Source organism: Brassica napus, chromosome C1 (assembly GCF_020379485.1).
Source record: "Brassica napus cultivar Da-Ae chromosome C1, Da-Ae, whole genome shotgun sequence".
Classification (NCBI taxonomy): Eukaryota; Viridiplantae; Streptophyta; class Magnoliopsida; order Brassicales; family Brassicaceae; genus Brassica; species Brassica napus.
In genome coordinates, this window is record NC_063444.1 from 15,998,118 (window position 1) to 16,014,753 (window position 16,636).

Below are 16,636 nucleotides of genomic sequence, written 5' to 3' on the forward strand. Positions count from 1 at the left end.
CTAAAACCTTATTTTGAAACAATCATGCTTTAGCTTTTAAAATTGAATCTAAAGAAACATTATAAAAAAAAATATTAGTTTTAGAAATCAATTTCTCTAGAATTTTTATTCAGTGCTTTAGAAAAATCTACAGAAATAAAATTTCGAAGCCACAACTAAAACCTAAAAGATACATCTTAGAACAAAAACATAGAGCCACATCTTCAACCAATCAAATCCTATAGCAGTAAATATGGTTACTAGAATTATGTAGTCTATAGCCTATGATTCTCTATATAATTCTAATAGTAGTCATTAATCAAGAATTATTCTGAGATGAGAAATGAAATCTCTAGTTGCTTGTTCAGCTATTTTCAAATTAGTTAATAATTTTTAGTTGGATGGATCAATTCACAACATTATGAGTAGGTTTGGGTATGGAGTAGATATCCGTAAAATTCGCAGTATCTGTGAATGCATCATAGATGAATATATATATTGGTGATTCGATTTGATCCGGAAATTCTGGATATTCAATTTTTTTTTAAACATTCACGAATTATTCTATTTGATTTGTCAATTATATTTTAAAAATAAAATAAAAAATGATATATAATATTAGAATTAAATAAAAGAAAATTAAAAATAATAATATCATACTAAGAGACTAACATTTTTAAACATAAATTGTAAAGCAAAATCCAATATTAACAAGCCTAATAAGAAAACTTATATGTTAACATTTGACTCAGTATAAAAATTAAATTGGATATGCAACAACCCAAAAAACAAAAATTTGAAAAAACAACTTAAATTTAAAAAAAATTAACCAAATTTTATCAAAAAATATGTATACATATAATAGTTTGTAAATACAATTACATTGCATATCTATATATATACGGATCGAGTCTGATATCCGGTTTTCCAAAAAAAAAAATTTGTGATTTGTTTTTTTTTTTACGGATATCACATTTTGCTATTTGCTTTGATTCAAATCTTTATGGATATCCAGAATTTTTGGATCGAATCGAAACTGATCGGATGAAATTTAACGGATAATTTGTCCGGCCGGAGAACAACATTATACACTTTCACATGAGTTATATATATATTCCAGTACATGAAACTATGAATATGTTTATTTGTAAAAATATTAAAAAGAAAAACAAAGAAAATAGGTGGGAAAAGAGATAATACATGGCTTGAGTCGGCAAACCAAATGTAACCAGCGTATTCGGTGGACTATTTGACACGTGAGACGCCACTCTTCATGCCTCTTCACCACAAATATATAAAACTTTTCTGTAATAGCCAGCCATAGCAAAAGTGTTATATGTTGTGGAGCCCAAGTCAGTTCTCTAATTGAGTGGCCTACCTTCGTTTGACTCATCGTAACAAGAGCCTAAGACCGATGATTCGGTTTCGCCTACATCCTCCACTAAACCCTTATTCCTAACTTGCAACATCTCCAAAACACACAAGTTTTTCCCGTAACACATAAAAAGATAGTTTCGATTGATTCGAGGTCGATCTCAATCGGTTCTTAATAAATCAGTAGGTTAACCAATTGGATTGGAGCTAGACGGATCAGTATGTCCGGTTCGATTTAACGGTTAAGTAATCTGTAGAACCTTCCAGAACGCGCGCGTTAAGCATTAGGGTTTCGTTGGCTGCGTGGCTACCCACTGAAGTCTTCAGTGTTTCTCTCTCCTCCTCTCCAAGTAATCTGGAAAAAATCAAACCTTTTTTCTCTGGAAAAAAATAAAAAATAAATATTTCTTATTCAAAACCAAAGATTCGATCGAGGTTTTGATTGATCGAGAAATTCTTGGGCTTTTCCGGTGGATTGAGAAGAAGCTAAATGGTTGAGGCAGAGCGCCCGGAGAATCTCTGGATCGCTTCCGGAATGCCGTCGTCGTCGTCTCCGGCGGAAACTGAAAGACGTGATTTTCCGATCGTAGATTCGACTATTGTAACAGGAGATGCGAGAGGATTTGGAAGCGTCGGAGTGCAAGTAGTTTCCCGGTCTCAGTTGGAGAAGGGCTCGACGGTGGAAAAGCTAGGGTTGACGGAAAGAGTTTTCTCCGCCGCCGGAGCTGCGTTTTTGTCCGCCGTTATTCTAAATCCTCTGGACGTCGTCAAGGTTGGTTCTTTGTTTGATACTATTTCCTAAACAGCCGGAAAGTTATTTGCTTTAAGGGGACTTATGTCTCTGTTGTGATATGTTATTAGACTCGATTGCAAGCTCAAGCTGCTGGAGTTTCTTACTCCCACCCACTCAGTGACGCCATTGGTCGCATGGCGTTCTTTGGACCAAACATAGTATGTGTCTGAATCCTCTCTTTTTTTAAATTGTGGGACAGTTGTTTAGAGGAGAATACTTTTGTAATAATGGTTTCTTTATGGGTGGTTCAGATGTTTACAGATTTGAGATGTTCTCCTTCATGTTCACGCGCTGGTGTTCATGGTACCGTCTCTATTTGCCCGCCTGATTGTTTCCAGTACAAAGGAACTTTTGATGTCTTCACCAAGATCATACGACAGGTGTGTTTGCCTTGCAGTGTTAAGAAAACGAGAACTTTTTTTTTTTTTTTTTTTGGCTAGAGTTAGTCCTATTTCTCTCTCTATTCACTAACGCAAGAACTGATACAGGAGGGCATGGCACGCCTGTGGAGAGGGACTAATGCTGGTCTTGCTCTAGCTGTGCCCATGGTATGCTCTCCTATTTACATGTGGAGGGTTTGTTTATTTTGGTAGACTACACGGATCAGTGAACTCTCAAGTTTCGTGACAGGTTGGAATTTATCTCCCTTTCTACGATTTGTTCCGCAACCGTTTGGAAGAGTTATCTCGGGAGAATGCGCCTGCGACGACAATATTTGTGCCTCTTGCGGCAGGGTCTTTGGCACGGTCCCTAGCTTGTACAGTCTGCTATCCAGTTGAACTTGCTAGAACACGTATGCAGGTATGCTTTGTGTGCATATGTTTCTGTAACTCTGAATGTGATCTCTGCTCTGCAGTGGGAGTACCTTCTTTTGACTTGCTATCAGTTTTTTCACTCTGTTTTCTAATTAGGCATTCAAAGAAGCTAAAGCTGGTTTAAAGCCTCCGGGTGTTGTTAAAACACTGGTTGGTGTAGTCTCTGAAGTCAGGACAGCAAATAACCTTCAAAATAGTTGTAAGTTGCTTCTTTCTTCTTCTCAAGGACATCCTTACTTATGTTTTTCAGTTTTTAACTCATTATATGATCAGTTCAACTTCATTGACAATCACAACACTAAGATTCATGCATCTTCAGATTGACACCAAAAGCCATGATCTCTTCTTTTTTTTTATTGAGTCTTTGTTATCCGTGTTCCCTTTGACAGTGCACAATTATCGTGTTCTCTGGAGAGGCTTGGGTGCACAGCTTGCCCGTGATGTTCCATTCTCAGCAATCTGCTGGGCAACTCTCGAGCCAGTAACTCTTTTGACATTGTCTTAAAACATTTTACAATTAGAGAGATGATTGCAACGCAATTTGTGCCAGAATACTTCAAACGAGAAACTGAAAGTTTGAGCTACTCTCTTGTTTACAGATGAGAAGGAGGCTTCTTGGGATTGTGGGCAACGATACAAACGCTCTTGGTATTCTCGGTGCAAACTTCTCCGCTGGTTTTGTAGCTGGAAGTATCGCTGCTGCTACTACTTGTCCTTTTGACGTTGCAAAGACAAGAAGACAGATAGAGGTTTGTCTATTTGATTTGCAACCTCTTCCTCCAGAGAGCTTTGTCTATTTGCTTATGATACCATATACTTATATCTCGCCATTTTCATAATCTCAGAAGGACCCTAGTAGGGCAATGAGAATGACTACACGACAGACATTAATAGAGGTTTGGAGGTATGTATGAGAAAGATCCCATTTTTAATTTGCTAATAGCTCTGTGTTTGCATAGAAACAAGACACATAACAATATATATACTGCACGCAGGGATGGAGGGATGAGAGGACTGTTCACGGGAATGGGACCAAGGGTGGCTCGTGCAGGACCATCGGTTGGGATAGTGGTTTCCTTCTACGAAGTGGTCAAGTATGTTCTGCATCGCCAATACGCTTCATCATGACCCCAACAGTCACTAGACAATCTTACACGTGATTGTGGATACGGCTTTAGGTTATAGCAACTTTTGTAACAACATAATAAGTTAAAACAGGCTCAGTCCTCCACCAATGACCAACCCTTGTTTTCTCACATTTTGAGCCGGAATTTTGTTCAGCTAAAATACTGGTTTAATCCGGTTTTCTTGGTTCGATCTTTCTTCGAATTCGGTTTAAATTTAAATAGTGAGAGCAAAGCCACGAGCATAAGCTATAGCTCTCATGCTATGTATTTCATAATCTAGATTTAATTTTTGAAGAAATAACAGTAAACCTTTCACAACAATCAAACTAGTTGTGTTGACCTAAGACAAAAATACTCTCCAAGCAACAGAGTATCAGTTGTTGTTGAATTGTTAAATAAATTTTAAAAAACGCACCGTATTGAGTAACTGCGAAAAGGGCAATTTTGAGTGCGATCGGAGTTCTAGGTTTCTGCGATGGATTCGACATCTCTGCCGGATTTATCTGATCCTCCAGAGAGAAATTTGACGGTAACGGAAGCTCAAGATGAGACGAGGGTGGCAGACATAGCAGGAAAGGGTACAGAGAAGGTTAATCAAAGCTGGGTCTCGGCGGCGAAAGATAGAAAATGTTTGAAGAAATATGAGGTTGAGGTATCGATGAAAGAGGGTAAGCACACAGTGGAGATCCCAGATGATGTTATCTCTGATTCAACACCACTGTGGGAGGATTTTGTAGTTGGGAAATTTTTGGATCTGGCTCCTCATGTAGCTAAAGTTCATATGGTTTTAAACAAGATCTGGAAATATGGGGATGAATCTACAAAGGTGGAAGCATACGAAGTGAATGCTACTACGATGAGATTCAGAGTATCAAGTTCAAAAGCGAAGGAAAAGATTTTGAGAAGAGGGATGTGAAATATTGCTGGAGTTCCAATGGTGGTGGCAAACTGGTCCCCGAAAACGGAGGAAGAGAAACAGGAGGAAGAAGCAATACCTATGTGGGTTTATGTGAGGAAAGTTCCTTTACATATGTTTTCATGAGAGAGACTTAGTCTTATAACTAGTCCCGTGGAGTTCCCAGTTCGGCTCCATCCAGAAATGGTAGCATGCTCTAACTTCGATGAAGCAAAAGTGTTTGTGAATGTTGATGTGTCAAAGGCGCTACCAAAGGAGATAAACTTCACTAAGAATGGGAAAGAGTTTACAGCTGAGTTTCATTACCCTTGGTTGTCGTCGAGGTGCAATGTTTGTGATAAGTGGTGGCATGTGGAGAGCGTATGTGTGATGAAGAGTAAAGAGAAGAAGAAAAAGGAAGTGAGTATTGGGAATTCTGAAGCTAAGCAGGATGAAATCTGTGAAGTTGAGTCAGAAAAGAAAGAGTTAGGTACTGGGAGGTCAGGGGAAAGGGTTGAGAATAATGATACTGAAGAGCATGAGAATATTGGGAATGTAATTGTTGGAGGGCAAGGTTCAAAAAGCTGGTCACTTGTATCTCCAGCAAAAATTGGAAGGTCAACTGCAAGTACTTCGAAAGTTTCTGATGAGATTCAGATATCATCGTCAAAGTTCTCGGTCTTGTGTGATGAAGCAGAGGAAGGGAAAATTGTAGGAGATGGACAACATAGAGATGAAGGAGAAACAGTTGAAGTAGAAGAAGTGGATGAACAGGAAGAAGTCAGTGAGGAGGATTTGTTGGAAGACAACATTCTAGCTCAACAAGGCAAGGTGAAAGAGAAGGCTATTCAGAAAAAGGGTTGAAGAGAGGTCGTAAGGCTAAAGCTCAGGATTTAAATCCGGTGAGCACAAGGTCTTCTCGACGTAATCATTAACATGAAAAGCTTCTTTTGGAATGCGCGCGGCTTCAACAAATCTTTAAAGCATTCCGTTATAAAAGAGTGGATCAGAAGTAATGAAATGGAGTTTGGATGTATTTTGGAAACAAGAGTAAAAGAAAGAAAAGCAGTTAGTATTCTACAGTCGGTTTTCAGTGATTGGTCCTCAATGACAAACTATGAGCATAGTCTGGGGGGAGAATTTGGCTAGTATGGAAGGATTCAGTGTGTATGACTCCGGTCTACAAATCTGATCAAATGATAACTTGCTCGATAGGTTTTCAGGAAGAGGAGATTTTCTTTTGTACATTTGTATATGCGAGTAACTCGGTGGAAGGTAGAAAGGAGTTGTGGAAGGATCTCATTCATCATAAAAATTCTCAGTTATTCAAAAATAAGGAGTGGCTGATCATGGGTGACTTCAATGAAATATTGGATGGTGAAGAGAATTCAGCATTTTCGGAGTTAGGAAGACTTCCAAGTGGTATGAGAGATTTCCAGAGGATGGTTCTTCAATGTAATCTGGTGGATATGGGCTACCAAGGTCCTTTGTTTACTTGGTGTAACAAGAGAGAAAATGGAGTGATATGCAAGAAATTGGATAGAGTGTTAATGAATGTTGCAGTTCAGATGAGATTCCCTTAACGCGTTTGCAGTATTTGAGCCAGGAGGCTGTTCTGATCACTTGCGATGCAAGGTTCAATTGCTGCCGCCAAATGAGAGAGTTCACAGGCCGTTCAAGTATGTTAATTCTCTAGGGAAACTCCCACAGTTTCTCTCTATGGTGAAGGAGTTCTGGGATTCAACGGAGGTGTTATATCATTCAACGTCGGCAATGTACAAATTATCTAAAAAACTGAAGAATCTTAAGCCTCTCATAAGAAAAATGGGGAAGGATCATCTTGGTAATCTATCAAAAAGAGCAAAAGAGGCACATGATACACTATGTGAAAAGCAAAAGCATACTTTGACCAATCCGAGCAGCAATTCTATTCAGGGGGAAGCACAAGCGTATGAGAAATGGTTACATGTTGCAGAACTGGAAGAAGACTATCTCAAGCAGAAATCTAAGCTTTATTGGTTGGAGGTTGGTGATCAAAATAATAGAAACTTTCATAGTTCGATCAAATCTAGACAAGCTCAAAATGCAATTCATGAGATCAGATGCTCGGATGGTATAATAATGAAAAGTCATATGGAGATTAAGAAGGAAGCTGAGAGATTCTTCACTGAATTTCTGAACCAAAGCCATGTCAGTTACCAAGGGACTACTGTGGAGGAACTAAGGGAGCTTTTTGAGTTCAGATGTGATCCGGTGGACTGCAACATGCTTGAGAAAGATGTTACAGAGGAAGAAATACGTAAGGTTCTCTTTGCTATGCCCGCCTATAAATCTCCAGGACCTGATGGATATCCTTGTGAGTTTTTAAATACCGCATGGCATATAGTAGGGCGAGATTTTGTAGTTGTTATTCAGTCAGTATTCCGATATGGCTTCCTTCCTAAAGGAGTAAATTCTACAATTCTTGCTCTTGTCCCGAAGAAAACCGACTCGATGGAGATGAAGGACTTCAGACCCATAGCTTGCTGTAACGTGCTATATAAAGTGGTTTCTAAGATTCTTGCCAATAGATTGAAAGAGATTCTTCTGCGGATCATTACTCAAAACCAGTCAGCATTTGTCAAAGGGAGGTTGCTAATAGAGAATGTTTTGCTGGCTTCGGAGTTAGTAAAGGACTATCACAAGGAGGATGTGTCTCCAAGATGTCTGATGAAGATTGACATCTCGAAGGCTTTTGATTCTGTGCAGTGGGAGTTTGTTTTGAAGAGTTTAGAGGCATTGGGGTTCCCAGGGAGGTTTATTCACTGGGTAAGGCTATGCATCACAACTCCATCATTCTCGGTACAAGTAAATGGAGATTTGGCTGGATATTTCCAAAGCTCTAGAGGCCTGCGACAGGGATGCTCGATCTCTCCTTATTTGTTCGTTCTATGTATGAATGTTTTATCGCATAAGTTGGATAAAGCAGTTCGGGAGAAGAAGTTTCAATTTCACCCGAGGTGTAAAGCTCTGGCCTAACCCATCTTTGTTTTGTAGACGACTTAATGGTATTTGTTGAAGGATCAACGGAGTCTATTGGAGGTGCTTTATCAGTATTTGATGAGTTTGCTATATGGTCTGGATTGAGTATTAGTTTGGAGAAGTCAACAGTGTACTTGGCTGGAGTTTCAGATAATGAGAAGGGAAGAATCAGATTAAAGTTTCTGTTGGCAGAAGGTAAGCTTCCGGTTAAATACTTGGGGCTTCCACGTATGTCTCAGGAAATGAAGAAGCACGATTACTTGCCTCTAGTTGAGAGAATTCGAAGTAAGATATGCACGTGGAATAGAAGATTTTTATCTTATGCTGGGAGGCTACAACTGATCAAAGTAGTCTTGATGAGTATTGTTAATTTCTGGGCAGCAGTGTTTAGACTTCCAAGCAAGTGTATGGAAGAGATTGAGCAACTCAGTTCAGCATTTCTTTGGACGGGTCCAGTGTTAAAATCAACAGGAGCTAAGGTAGCTTGGCAGGACATATGTAAAGAAAAAAATGAAGGCGGTCTAGGGATAAGGCCGCTAAAGGAGGTTAACATGGTGTATGGTTTGAAACTCATATGGAGGATGCTATCTGGTGACTCTCTTTGGGGTAAATGGGTTAAGATGTATCTTCTCAAGAAGAAAACATTTTGGGAAATAAAAATAAATACTCAAGTGGGCTCATGGATGTGGCGGAAGATGCTGAAACTAAGAGAAGTGGCTAAGAGTTTCTATATGAAAGCAGTTGTGAATGGTCGTCACACGTCTTTCTGGTATGACAGATGGTCTGACAGGGGAGTGATCATGGATCTGCTGGGAGACAGAGGGATAGTTGATATGGGTATTAGAAGAGATGCTACAGTGGAAGAGGCAGTGCAGAGAAATAAGAGAAGAGGCAGGTATCGTTCTCCTATTTTAAATGAGATTGAAGCTGAGCTTAATACACTCAAAGAACAAATATGCAATAGTGTTGAGGATACTAGTCTATGGCGGGAGTCAGGTTTTAAATCGAATTTCTCAACCTATGAAACATGGAGGTTGGTGAGAGAGACAAAGACTCAATGTGATTGGGCTAAGGGTATTTGGTTTTCTCAGGCTACTCCCAAGTTCTCGTTTATTACATGGCTTGCAATGTTGAATAGAATGTCAACGATGGACAGAGTCTCAAGATGGAACCAAGAGGTAGATACTGTCTATGTGCTATGCAAGAATGCTCCTGAGTCGAGAGATCATCTCTACTTTGAGTGTTCTTTTTCAAGTCAAGTATGGGAACATCTGGTGAAGGGGATTTTGCGTAACGACTACACTACGGACTGGCATGCAGTCGTGAGGTTGATCAATGACCAGTCCGTAGAGAAGAAAAAGATATTCTGCATCAGATACGCTTTCCAGACATATGTATATTCACTATGGAGGGAGAGGAACAAAATAAAGCTTGATGACAAACCGATGCCACTGCCTGCCCTTAAAAAGATTTTAGACCTAGTGAGAGCGAAAGGGAGGAGAGGAATGGAGGAGGTCTTGCAGTTCTGGTTTAGTACTAGACTGTAATTTTTTCAATTTTGAGTATAGGAGGAGTTTGTTTATGTAAAGGTGCAGATGATGTAAAAAAATTTTTTTGATAAATATAATTTAACATTCATTCAAAAAAAAAAAAGAGCATTAGTTGTTAGCCCCATTCAAAAAAAAAAAAAAGAGCATTAGTTCTTTAACATTCATTCAAAGAAAATTGTGCAAGTTCAACTTAAGTCAACAGAAACTTCTACAGATACGTAGATTTGTTCTGTTATTAAATTCCGAGCATTTAATCCGGTTTGATGAGATTAGGTAAAGGCCAAAGCCACCAACACGCATTGACTCACACATAATTTCCTCATCTAGTTTTTAGTTTTGGAAATGAAAATATAACACTTAAAACAAACATGGGAGGCACAGCACAAGAAGGAGGTTAAAATTTGGAAGATGGAGGCAAGAAATGTGTGTTGTTTCTCATGATCCAATATCTCTCTATCTCCACAGCTTTTCTTCCCGGTACTCTTCCTGCTATTATTTCCCACCTGGTATTTTGCAAGAAAACATTTTTTCTCTCTAAGAATGGAAATACATAAGTAAATAATAAAATGTTTGATACAAGTGATTAGCTTGGATCCCATTCTGCTTATTAAGCTAAGAAGTCCCTAAGCGTAGCAAAAAGTTAAAAAAAAAAAACACCTAGACACTAAAACTTAGGTCTAGTAGTTCCTAATTAATGAAACTACGTACAAACTATAACTAATTAGAACAAGAACATGAAGCAGCAATTGAAAGATCAAGTAGGCCTAAGAGAGAGCAAGGACACTTAGACCAGAAGGCGATGGTGATTCAAAAGGTCACTCTGAAACGACAAGAACGATTTTCTTCATCATCAGGAGATGGTTATTATTTTTTTTTTTTTGTTCAACAGATCATCAGGCGATGGTAAGCGTAAGAATATAAGTACATTCCTATGTCACATGTTTTGTGGTAAAGTCGTTACATCTAATTTTGGGAGAGAAAGAAATTAAAAGAAGATACGTACCTATCGCCTACGAGTCTGTACATTCTTAAGATGAGATCTTCCTCCTGTTGGCTCATTTTGATGAAATCCCACTTTACGCTACACACTTCTGCATTTATCAAAAACAACACAAAACTTTTACTTTTTGCTCCAATATTTTTATATTCTCTTTTGCTAATCGCTACGTATGTAATAATCTCATGTCCTTCTTGACCTCATCTCTGCTCGTAAATACTTATTTCACATTCACGTAAATACAATTAGGGCTATATATATAATAAAAGGCTACGAAGTTTGTTATTGGTGTGTTTATTCACAATCGCGTAACTACATATATGTGATAATTAAGGCTACGAAGAGTCTGGTTAATTAGGGAAATATAATATATGATAACATGAACTTCAGCTAAACACGATGACTATTGACTATGTCCAAAGGAAATAAAATATGGTTACGAAGAAAGAGCATGCATATGTAATAAGCTAATCAAACACATTATATGAGATGGACCTTCAGAGTTGTGACGCTGACGTCGATACGTTGAATCCATCAATGGAGGTGGAAGAGGAAAGTATGAGAAACTGAAGAGAGAGCAGAGAAGAGAGGTGGCAAACTCTTTTATTATACTATCTTGTATCTAGAGAGAAAGAGAGAGTGGGCTTTGTTGGAGAGGTTTCTAATCTAGAACGACATACTATTTAATGTTAGCCCCACCCCCCACAAAAAGTTGTTAAAATCAGACCGTAGCTTTAAAATAGTACTTCCTTCGTTTTTAATCGTAACTAGTTTTGCTTAAAAACACAAATATTTTAAAAATTGTTATTTAAAAGAATATATCATTTAACCAATTAATTCAACCAATTATTAAAAACCTAATATTATTTCATTGGTCACACAATATCCAATAAATGAAAAAGATGCATTGAAATATGTAAACTACTTAGACCATCCGCATTAGCGGTTTTTACCAGGTTCGTGGGCTCGAGTTCTTAGACCCGAATGATTAAAAGAAAATCAAAAATGGGTTTAATTAGATGAACCGGGCCTTACGAGTGAACCCGTAAGAGGCGAGTTCAAGCCATGCGTCGATCACTGACTGGCTTCTCCTTTCCTCGTTGACGACGACGAAAGTAGGGTTTCCGCGTAACTCGTTTCATTTCTCTCCTCTCTGAAAAAACGAGGGTTTCTTTTCTCCGAGGCGATATTCCGTGCGACGGTGATTTCCGGAGGTTTTCTCCATCAAATCGATTCTGTTTTCTCTTTTCCACGCTCTTAGGTCAGTATCGAGTAGATTCACGGTGTGTTAGCGTCGATTGTGTGTTCGAAAGAGATTTACGATTTGTGTGATTTAAAATCGATTTTGGGATTTTTTTTAGGGTTCTTAATCGATATGGGAGTTCGATTGAGGGTTCATTTAATCATATTCTATCGTTATTATGTGCTAATAATTTTGATTTGCGGCAGAGATGGATCCGGCAGAGGAGAGAAGACATTCAAAGAGGCAAAACGATTACATCAACATGTTAGGGTTCGTGGCCGATTCACAGTACGAGATTCCTAGAAGGTGTCCATGTGGTGGAAGAATCATTGATGAGGTTCGCCGGAAGGACGACTACGACACTCTTCCGGGGAAGCGGTTCTTCACCTGCAAGAACTACGAGGTAAGTTTGAATTTACACGCTTTGATTATCGTTTATGGGTTTAGGAATCGAAAATTCTCTGATATTTTTTTTATGTTGTAACCAAGGCTGATGGGTTCCATTATCGTCAGCCTTGGGTTTTAGGTGTGCAGGAGGAGATCGAAAGGTTGACTAAGCGGGTGGAGGAGGCTGAACAAGTGATGTTGGAGACGTCGAATCTCAGTAAACAGATTGAGACACTGGAGGTTAGTCAACTTTCTTTGCTCTTTCATTCCATCTACATTATAGTTTTGTAGTTTTTTTGCGTGACTAACACTTTTTCTTTGATGTTTCCATGTCCAGGAACAGGTTAAAACCCTCTCTGAGCAGGTAGATTACCTCACCGTGCAGGTGGCTACGCTGGAGAAGGTCAGCTTCGATTGAAAAGCAAAGGTAAGACTCAACAAAACTGTAGAGGTAGTTTGAAAATGTATGTTAGAAATTCTTGATTGCTATATGTGTGTTCGAAAATGTTAATGTTTTTTTAAAAGTAGAGGTAGTTCAACTTGTTTAATACAAAGCTAACCGTATCAGAAAACTTAACTAGAACTAGAACTTAATGAAAGCTTAAGATAACTACAACTACAACTACAAGCCAAGTAAACTACAACGAGAACTAGTACTGTAACTACAACTTTAAAAAAAACTATAATTAATTCTCGGTTGGTTGTTGGTTGTTGTGATCAATTTTCGATTGTACTTAGCTGTAGTTAATATTTTCCACTGATTTGATGTGTATTCACTGCTCTCTGTGAACTACTTGTTCTGTTAAAAGCCTTTTCTAATGAATGTTTGGTAGGTAGACTTTGTTTAATTGTTCTCTCCTATCAAAGAAAAAACTAGTTTATAAACATAGCAAATCCACAACTAAAAACACACTAACATATAAACACCAAACCAAACCTAAACGAAAATGGAACCTTTCTCCTTTAACTCTCCCGGGTTTGTTAACTTATTAGCTTCGCAGAGCAGTCCACCAATAGACGTTGACTCTGCTGAGGTAGATGGTAACTCGCTCGGGTTAGTTAAACCATTGGAAAGGAGAAAGTGGGGACCCAAAGAAGACCTTGTGCTCATCAGCGCTTGGTTGAACACGAGCAAGGATCCCATAGTCAGTAATGAGCAGAAGGCAGGGGCGTTTTGGAAGAGAATAGAGGAGTATTTTAACTAAAGCCCTCAGCTCATTGGCTCCGTTCCTAGAGAATGGGGTCAATGTAAGCAGAGGTGGGGAAGGGTGAATGAGCAGGTGTGCAAGTTTGTGGGTTGCCATGAAGCCGCTTTGAAGGAGCAAGCGAGTGGCCAAAATGAGAATGATGTCATGAAAGCTGCACATGACATCTTCTTAAATGACTATCATGTCAAGTTCACACTTGAACATTGCTGGAGGGAGCTGAGGTTTGATCAGAAATGGAAATCACACTCGTTGTCGAAAGATGGTGCAAAGGAGAAGAGGAAGGAAGCAGGTCTGGAGGTGGTGGCTGACGATGAAGAGGTTAGGCCTCCTGGTGTTAAGGCTAGCAAAGCAGCCAAGCGCAGGAAGCACGGGAATGAAGCAGCTTATGATCAAATACAGAGCATGCTAGCTATGAAAAATAACATTTCGAAACAAAAGATCCTTGATCGTCTCCTTGCCAAAAATGAAGACACACTTTCTGATGAAGAACTATCCCTTAAGCATAAACTAATATCTGAAATGCTTTGATTTGGTGAGTGCCTTGTATTTGAGTGAATATTTTAGTTCTACAATCTGTTTAGGTTGATTTGCTTAGGTTGATTCGATGAACTATTGAGTAAAGCTGAGCTTGATTCGATGAACTTGTTGGTTGAATTCTTGAGTTTGCTTAGGTTGATTCCATGAACTTGTTGGTTGAATTTTTGAACTTGTTTATGATTCGATGAAATTGTTTATGTTTAGCTGTATTGATTATGTTTTCTTTTCTTTTGCAGGTCAGAGAGTGCAGGTCACGGGTTAGAGTTAACGTGTTGGAGGTCACTAGTTGTTGCAGGTGAAGCCTAGTTGTTTTTTTATGTATGTTTGTGGTCAGCTTAGTCACGGGAAAGTGTAGTCTTTTGTTTCTTTCTACACTAATTTTGTATCACGGATGATGTATTATGTATTGTGTCAGTCACAACTTGATGAACGGATGTAATATGGTTTCAAACTCTCTATATATTATCGCATTGTATCGTTTCAAAAATAGCACATCTCTCACTTTTAAACAATTGCACTTCTCTCACTTCTAAACAATTGCAAGTTTGGTTTAGTTCTCATCGTTCATCTTCACAAAGTAACTCCAAGTTTGGTTTAGTTCTCACGAGTCGGGACAAGCTCTCATCTTCAAGAACGAAGTCAGCTCTCATCTTCATCTTCACATACGGACAAGCTCTCATCTTCAAGAATGAAGTCAGCTCTCATCTTCATCTTCACATACGGAAACAATATCAAGCACACAACAAGGTATAAAACATGAATCTTAGTAATAGCTTGGGTATAAAACATGTTGCTTGAAATAATCAAACACACTCAGCTCTCATATTATGTTATGAAAGAAAAAAAATAATGGTTTTTGAAGATATATATTATGGATTATGAAAAAGATTCTATGTATTATGAAAAAATTCTATGGATTATGAAATTTTTTTTATGGATTATGAAGGATTTTGAAAAAAATATGAAAAACAATTATGGAATATTAAAAAAAAAATTATGGTTTTTGAAGACATATATTATGGATTATGAAAAAGATTCTATGGATTATGAAAAAATAAATTATGGATTTTTAAAAAAAAAACTATAGATTATGAAAAAATTCAATGGATTATGGAAAAAAACAAAGGATTTTGAAAAAAAAATAAAAAAAAAACAATTATGGAATATTAAAAAAAAAATATGGTTTTTGAAGACATATATTATGGATTATGAAAAAGATTCTATGGATTATGAAAAAATAAATTATGGATTTTTAAAATAAAAACTATGGATTATGAAAAAATTCTATGGATTATGAAAAAAACAAAGGATTTTGAAAAAAAATATTAAAAACAATTATGGAATATTAAAAAAAATTATGGAGCTACAAACCCCCTACCTGCCTTTTGTAGGAAGGAAAAGAGAAATAAATTGCTTGACAAATGTCTTCCTCATTGTTGGGTCAAAATCGGTCACGACCGAATCAGTGTCTGAATGTCCGTAAAATCGGTATGAACGTTTTTACGAAAAATAAATCTTAGAAAAAGATCTATTTTTACGAAGAATCTTGCAGAGAAAACACACATTCACGAAAAATCGGATAAAGACGCGAACAAGGTTGCCGCGTAGCAACCAGTGCAAAAGCTGGTCACTACGTAGCGTGCTCGGTCGCTGCGTAGCGTGCTCGGTCGCTGCGTAGCGTGCTCGGTCGCTGCGTAGCGTGCTCGTCGTCGCGTGCGGTAGCGTGCTCGGCTCCGCTGCGTAGCGTGCTCGGTCGCTGCGTAGCGTGCTCGGTCGCTGCGTAGCGTGCTCGTCGCTGCGTAGCGTGCTCGGTCGCTGCGTAGCGTGCTCGGTCCGCTCCGTAGCGTGCTCGGTCGCTGCAAATCACAAATACTAAAAAATAGAGTGCGGATATTTCCGTAGCGTGCTCCGGTTTATATACAGATAGATGTATATATATCAATAAGTATATAATTTTAAATGTATAATCTTATACAAAAATTATTTTAACATATAATTTTATATATATAATTACTTATAAAGTCAAATAATTAATAAAAAATAAAAATCTTTAACGAAAAAGCCGTAATATTTGTTTATCAAGAATTTTTATTAGACCTAAAACGTGATAAAACACACTTGTTTTATTAATTTTTAGTTTATCTTTTACATTATGTAAAGGTTTATTTTAAGAGAAAAACAAATTTCTATAATGTTTTGTAGATTTACTTGTATTGTATAAAGTAAATAAAGTATTCGTAAATATCTGTGAATATTCGCAAATATCTATAAATTTTTCGGATATACGGAAAACCGAATATTCCATATTTTTCTAAATCAAAACAAATCGGAAAATCAGATATCCGAGAATGAAGTATAAATCACAAATACTGAAAAATATGGTACTATCCGATCCATGCGCACTCCTGCTTTCGGTATATCAGGTTAAGAAATCACAAAAAGTTGTACTAAGCATCAACAGTAGACATAGTTGGCCAAAAAATCTTGAGATCTAAAGGTTAAGGGAGTTCAAGACTTTTACAGTAGTCTATATTCTAAGAGCATCTGCATCAATGAACCTCGAAGGGGATCATAACTTTAATTTTTATTATTATTTTTTTAATTTTTTTCGTTTGATTTTTTTTTAAAAAAAAAAATAATAATAAGCGGACCAATCGCGGACCGCCACGTGGCGTGGGGCCCGCGTTACAGTGAAGAACCGAGAGGGGTG

General features: G+C 37.9%; 4 protein-coding genes across 5 annotated transcripts; 3 read left to right on the top strand and 1 right to left on the bottom strand.

The window, feature by feature from the left end:
* Positions 1-1,426: 1,426 nt before the first annotated feature.
* Positions 1,427-4,275, top strand: LOC106376139 (mitochondrial carrier protein MTM1-like). Its single transcript, XM_048744307.1, has 10 exons — positions 1,427-2,125; positions 2,215-2,304; positions 2,398-2,526; positions 2,635-2,694; positions 2,777-2,947; positions 3,058-3,160; positions 3,351-3,442; positions 3,561-3,710; positions 3,807-3,865; positions 3,957-4,275. The coding sequence occupies exons 1-10, from the start codon at positions 1,844-1,846 to the stop codon at positions 4,087-4,089; spliced, it is 1,269 nt and encodes a 422-aa protein (XP_048600264.1). The 5' UTR covers positions 1,427-1,843; the 3' UTR covers positions 4,090-4,275.
* A 5,524-nt stretch (positions 4,276-9,799) lies between these two features.
* LOC106376140 (transcription factor TRY) lies at positions 9,800-11,206 on the bottom strand. The gene is made up of 3 exons (XM_013816202.3): positions 11,047-11,206; positions 10,558-10,645; positions 9,800-10,057 (listed from the first exon to the last, which is right to left on the bottom strand). Exons 1-3 carry the CDS (start codon positions 11,084-11,086, stop codon positions 9,949-9,951), a joined length of 237 nt encoding a protein of 78 aa, XP_013671656.1. The 5' UTR covers positions 11,087-11,206; the 3' UTR covers positions 9,800-9,948.
* Positions 11,207-11,431: 225 nt separating this feature from the next.
* LOC125575299 lies at positions 11,432-14,853 on the top strand. Of its 2 annotated transcripts, XM_048744308.1 has the most exons (4): positions 11,432-12,197; positions 12,284-12,421; positions 12,519-12,608; positions 14,163-14,853. In XM_048744308.1, the coding sequence occupies exons 1-3, from the start codon at positions 12,003-12,005 to the stop codon at positions 12,597-12,599; spliced, it is 414 nt and encodes a 137-aa protein (XP_048600265.1). In that variant the 5' UTR covers positions 11,432-12,002; the 3' UTR covers positions 12,600-12,608; positions 14,163-14,853. The 2 variants fall into 2 exon arrangements, with proteins under 2 accessions (XP_048600265.1, XP_048600266.1); XM_048744309.1 differs by lacking the exon at positions 14,163-14,853 and having other exon boundaries at positions 12,519-12,828.
* LOC125579843 (glutathione S-transferase T3-like) lies at positions 13,129-13,917 on the top strand. Its single transcript, XM_048743715.1, has 2 exons — positions 13,129-13,326; positions 13,438-13,917. The coding sequence occupies exons 1-2, from the start codon at positions 13,129-13,131 to the stop codon at positions 13,915-13,917; spliced, it is 678 nt and encodes a 225-aa protein (XP_048599672.1).
* Positions 14,854-16,636: the final 1,783 nt, after the last annotated feature.

Excerpts from the sequence above, each read along its gene's own strand:
- LOC106376139 (XM_048744307.1), top strand. The coding sequence starts at position 1,844 with ATGGTTGAGGCAGAGCGCCCGGAGAATCTCTGGATCGCTTCCGGAATG. Across the intron at positions 2,948-3,057 it reads TTGCTAGAACACGTATGCAG|GCATTCAAAGAAGCTAAAGC; the intron begins GTATGCTTTGTG and ends TTTTCTAATTAG. Across the intron at positions 3,866-3,956 it reads ACATTAATAGAGGTTTGGAG|GGATGGAGGGATGAGAGGAC; the intron begins GTATGTATGAGA and ends TACTGCACGCAG.
- LOC125579843 (XM_048743715.1), top strand. The coding sequence starts at position 13,129 with ATGGAACCTTTCTCCTTTAACTCTCCCGGGTTTGTTAACTTATTAGCT. Across the intron at positions 13,327-13,437 it reads ACACGAGCAAGGATCCCATA|AGGTGGGGAAGGGTGAATGA; the intron begins GTCAGTAATGAG and ends CAATGTAAGCAG.
- LOC106376140 (XM_013816202.3), bottom strand. The coding sequence starts at position 11,086 with ATGGATTCAACGTATCGACGTCAGCGTCACAACTCTGAAG. Across the intron at positions 10,646-11,046 it reads TCAGCGTCACAACTCTGAAG|AAGTGTGTAGCGTAAAGTGG; the intron begins GTCCATCTCATA and ends TGATAAATGCAG. Across the intron at positions 10,058-10,557 it reads TACAGACTCGTAGGCGATAG|GTGGGAAATAATAGCAGGAA; the intron begins GTACGTATCTTC and ends GCAAAATACCAG.
- LOC125575299 (XM_048744308.1), top strand. The coding sequence starts at position 12,003 with ATGGATCCGGCAGAGGAGAGAAGACATTCAAAGAGGCAAAACGATTAC. Across the intron at positions 12,198-12,283 it reads TCACCTGCAAGAACTACGAG|GCTGATGGGTTCCATTATCG; the intron begins GTAAGTTTGAAT and ends GTTGTAACCAAG. Across the intron at positions 12,422-12,518 it reads AACAGATTGAGACACTGGAG|GAACAGGTTAAAACCCTCTC; the intron begins GTTAGTCAACTT and ends TTCCATGTCCAG.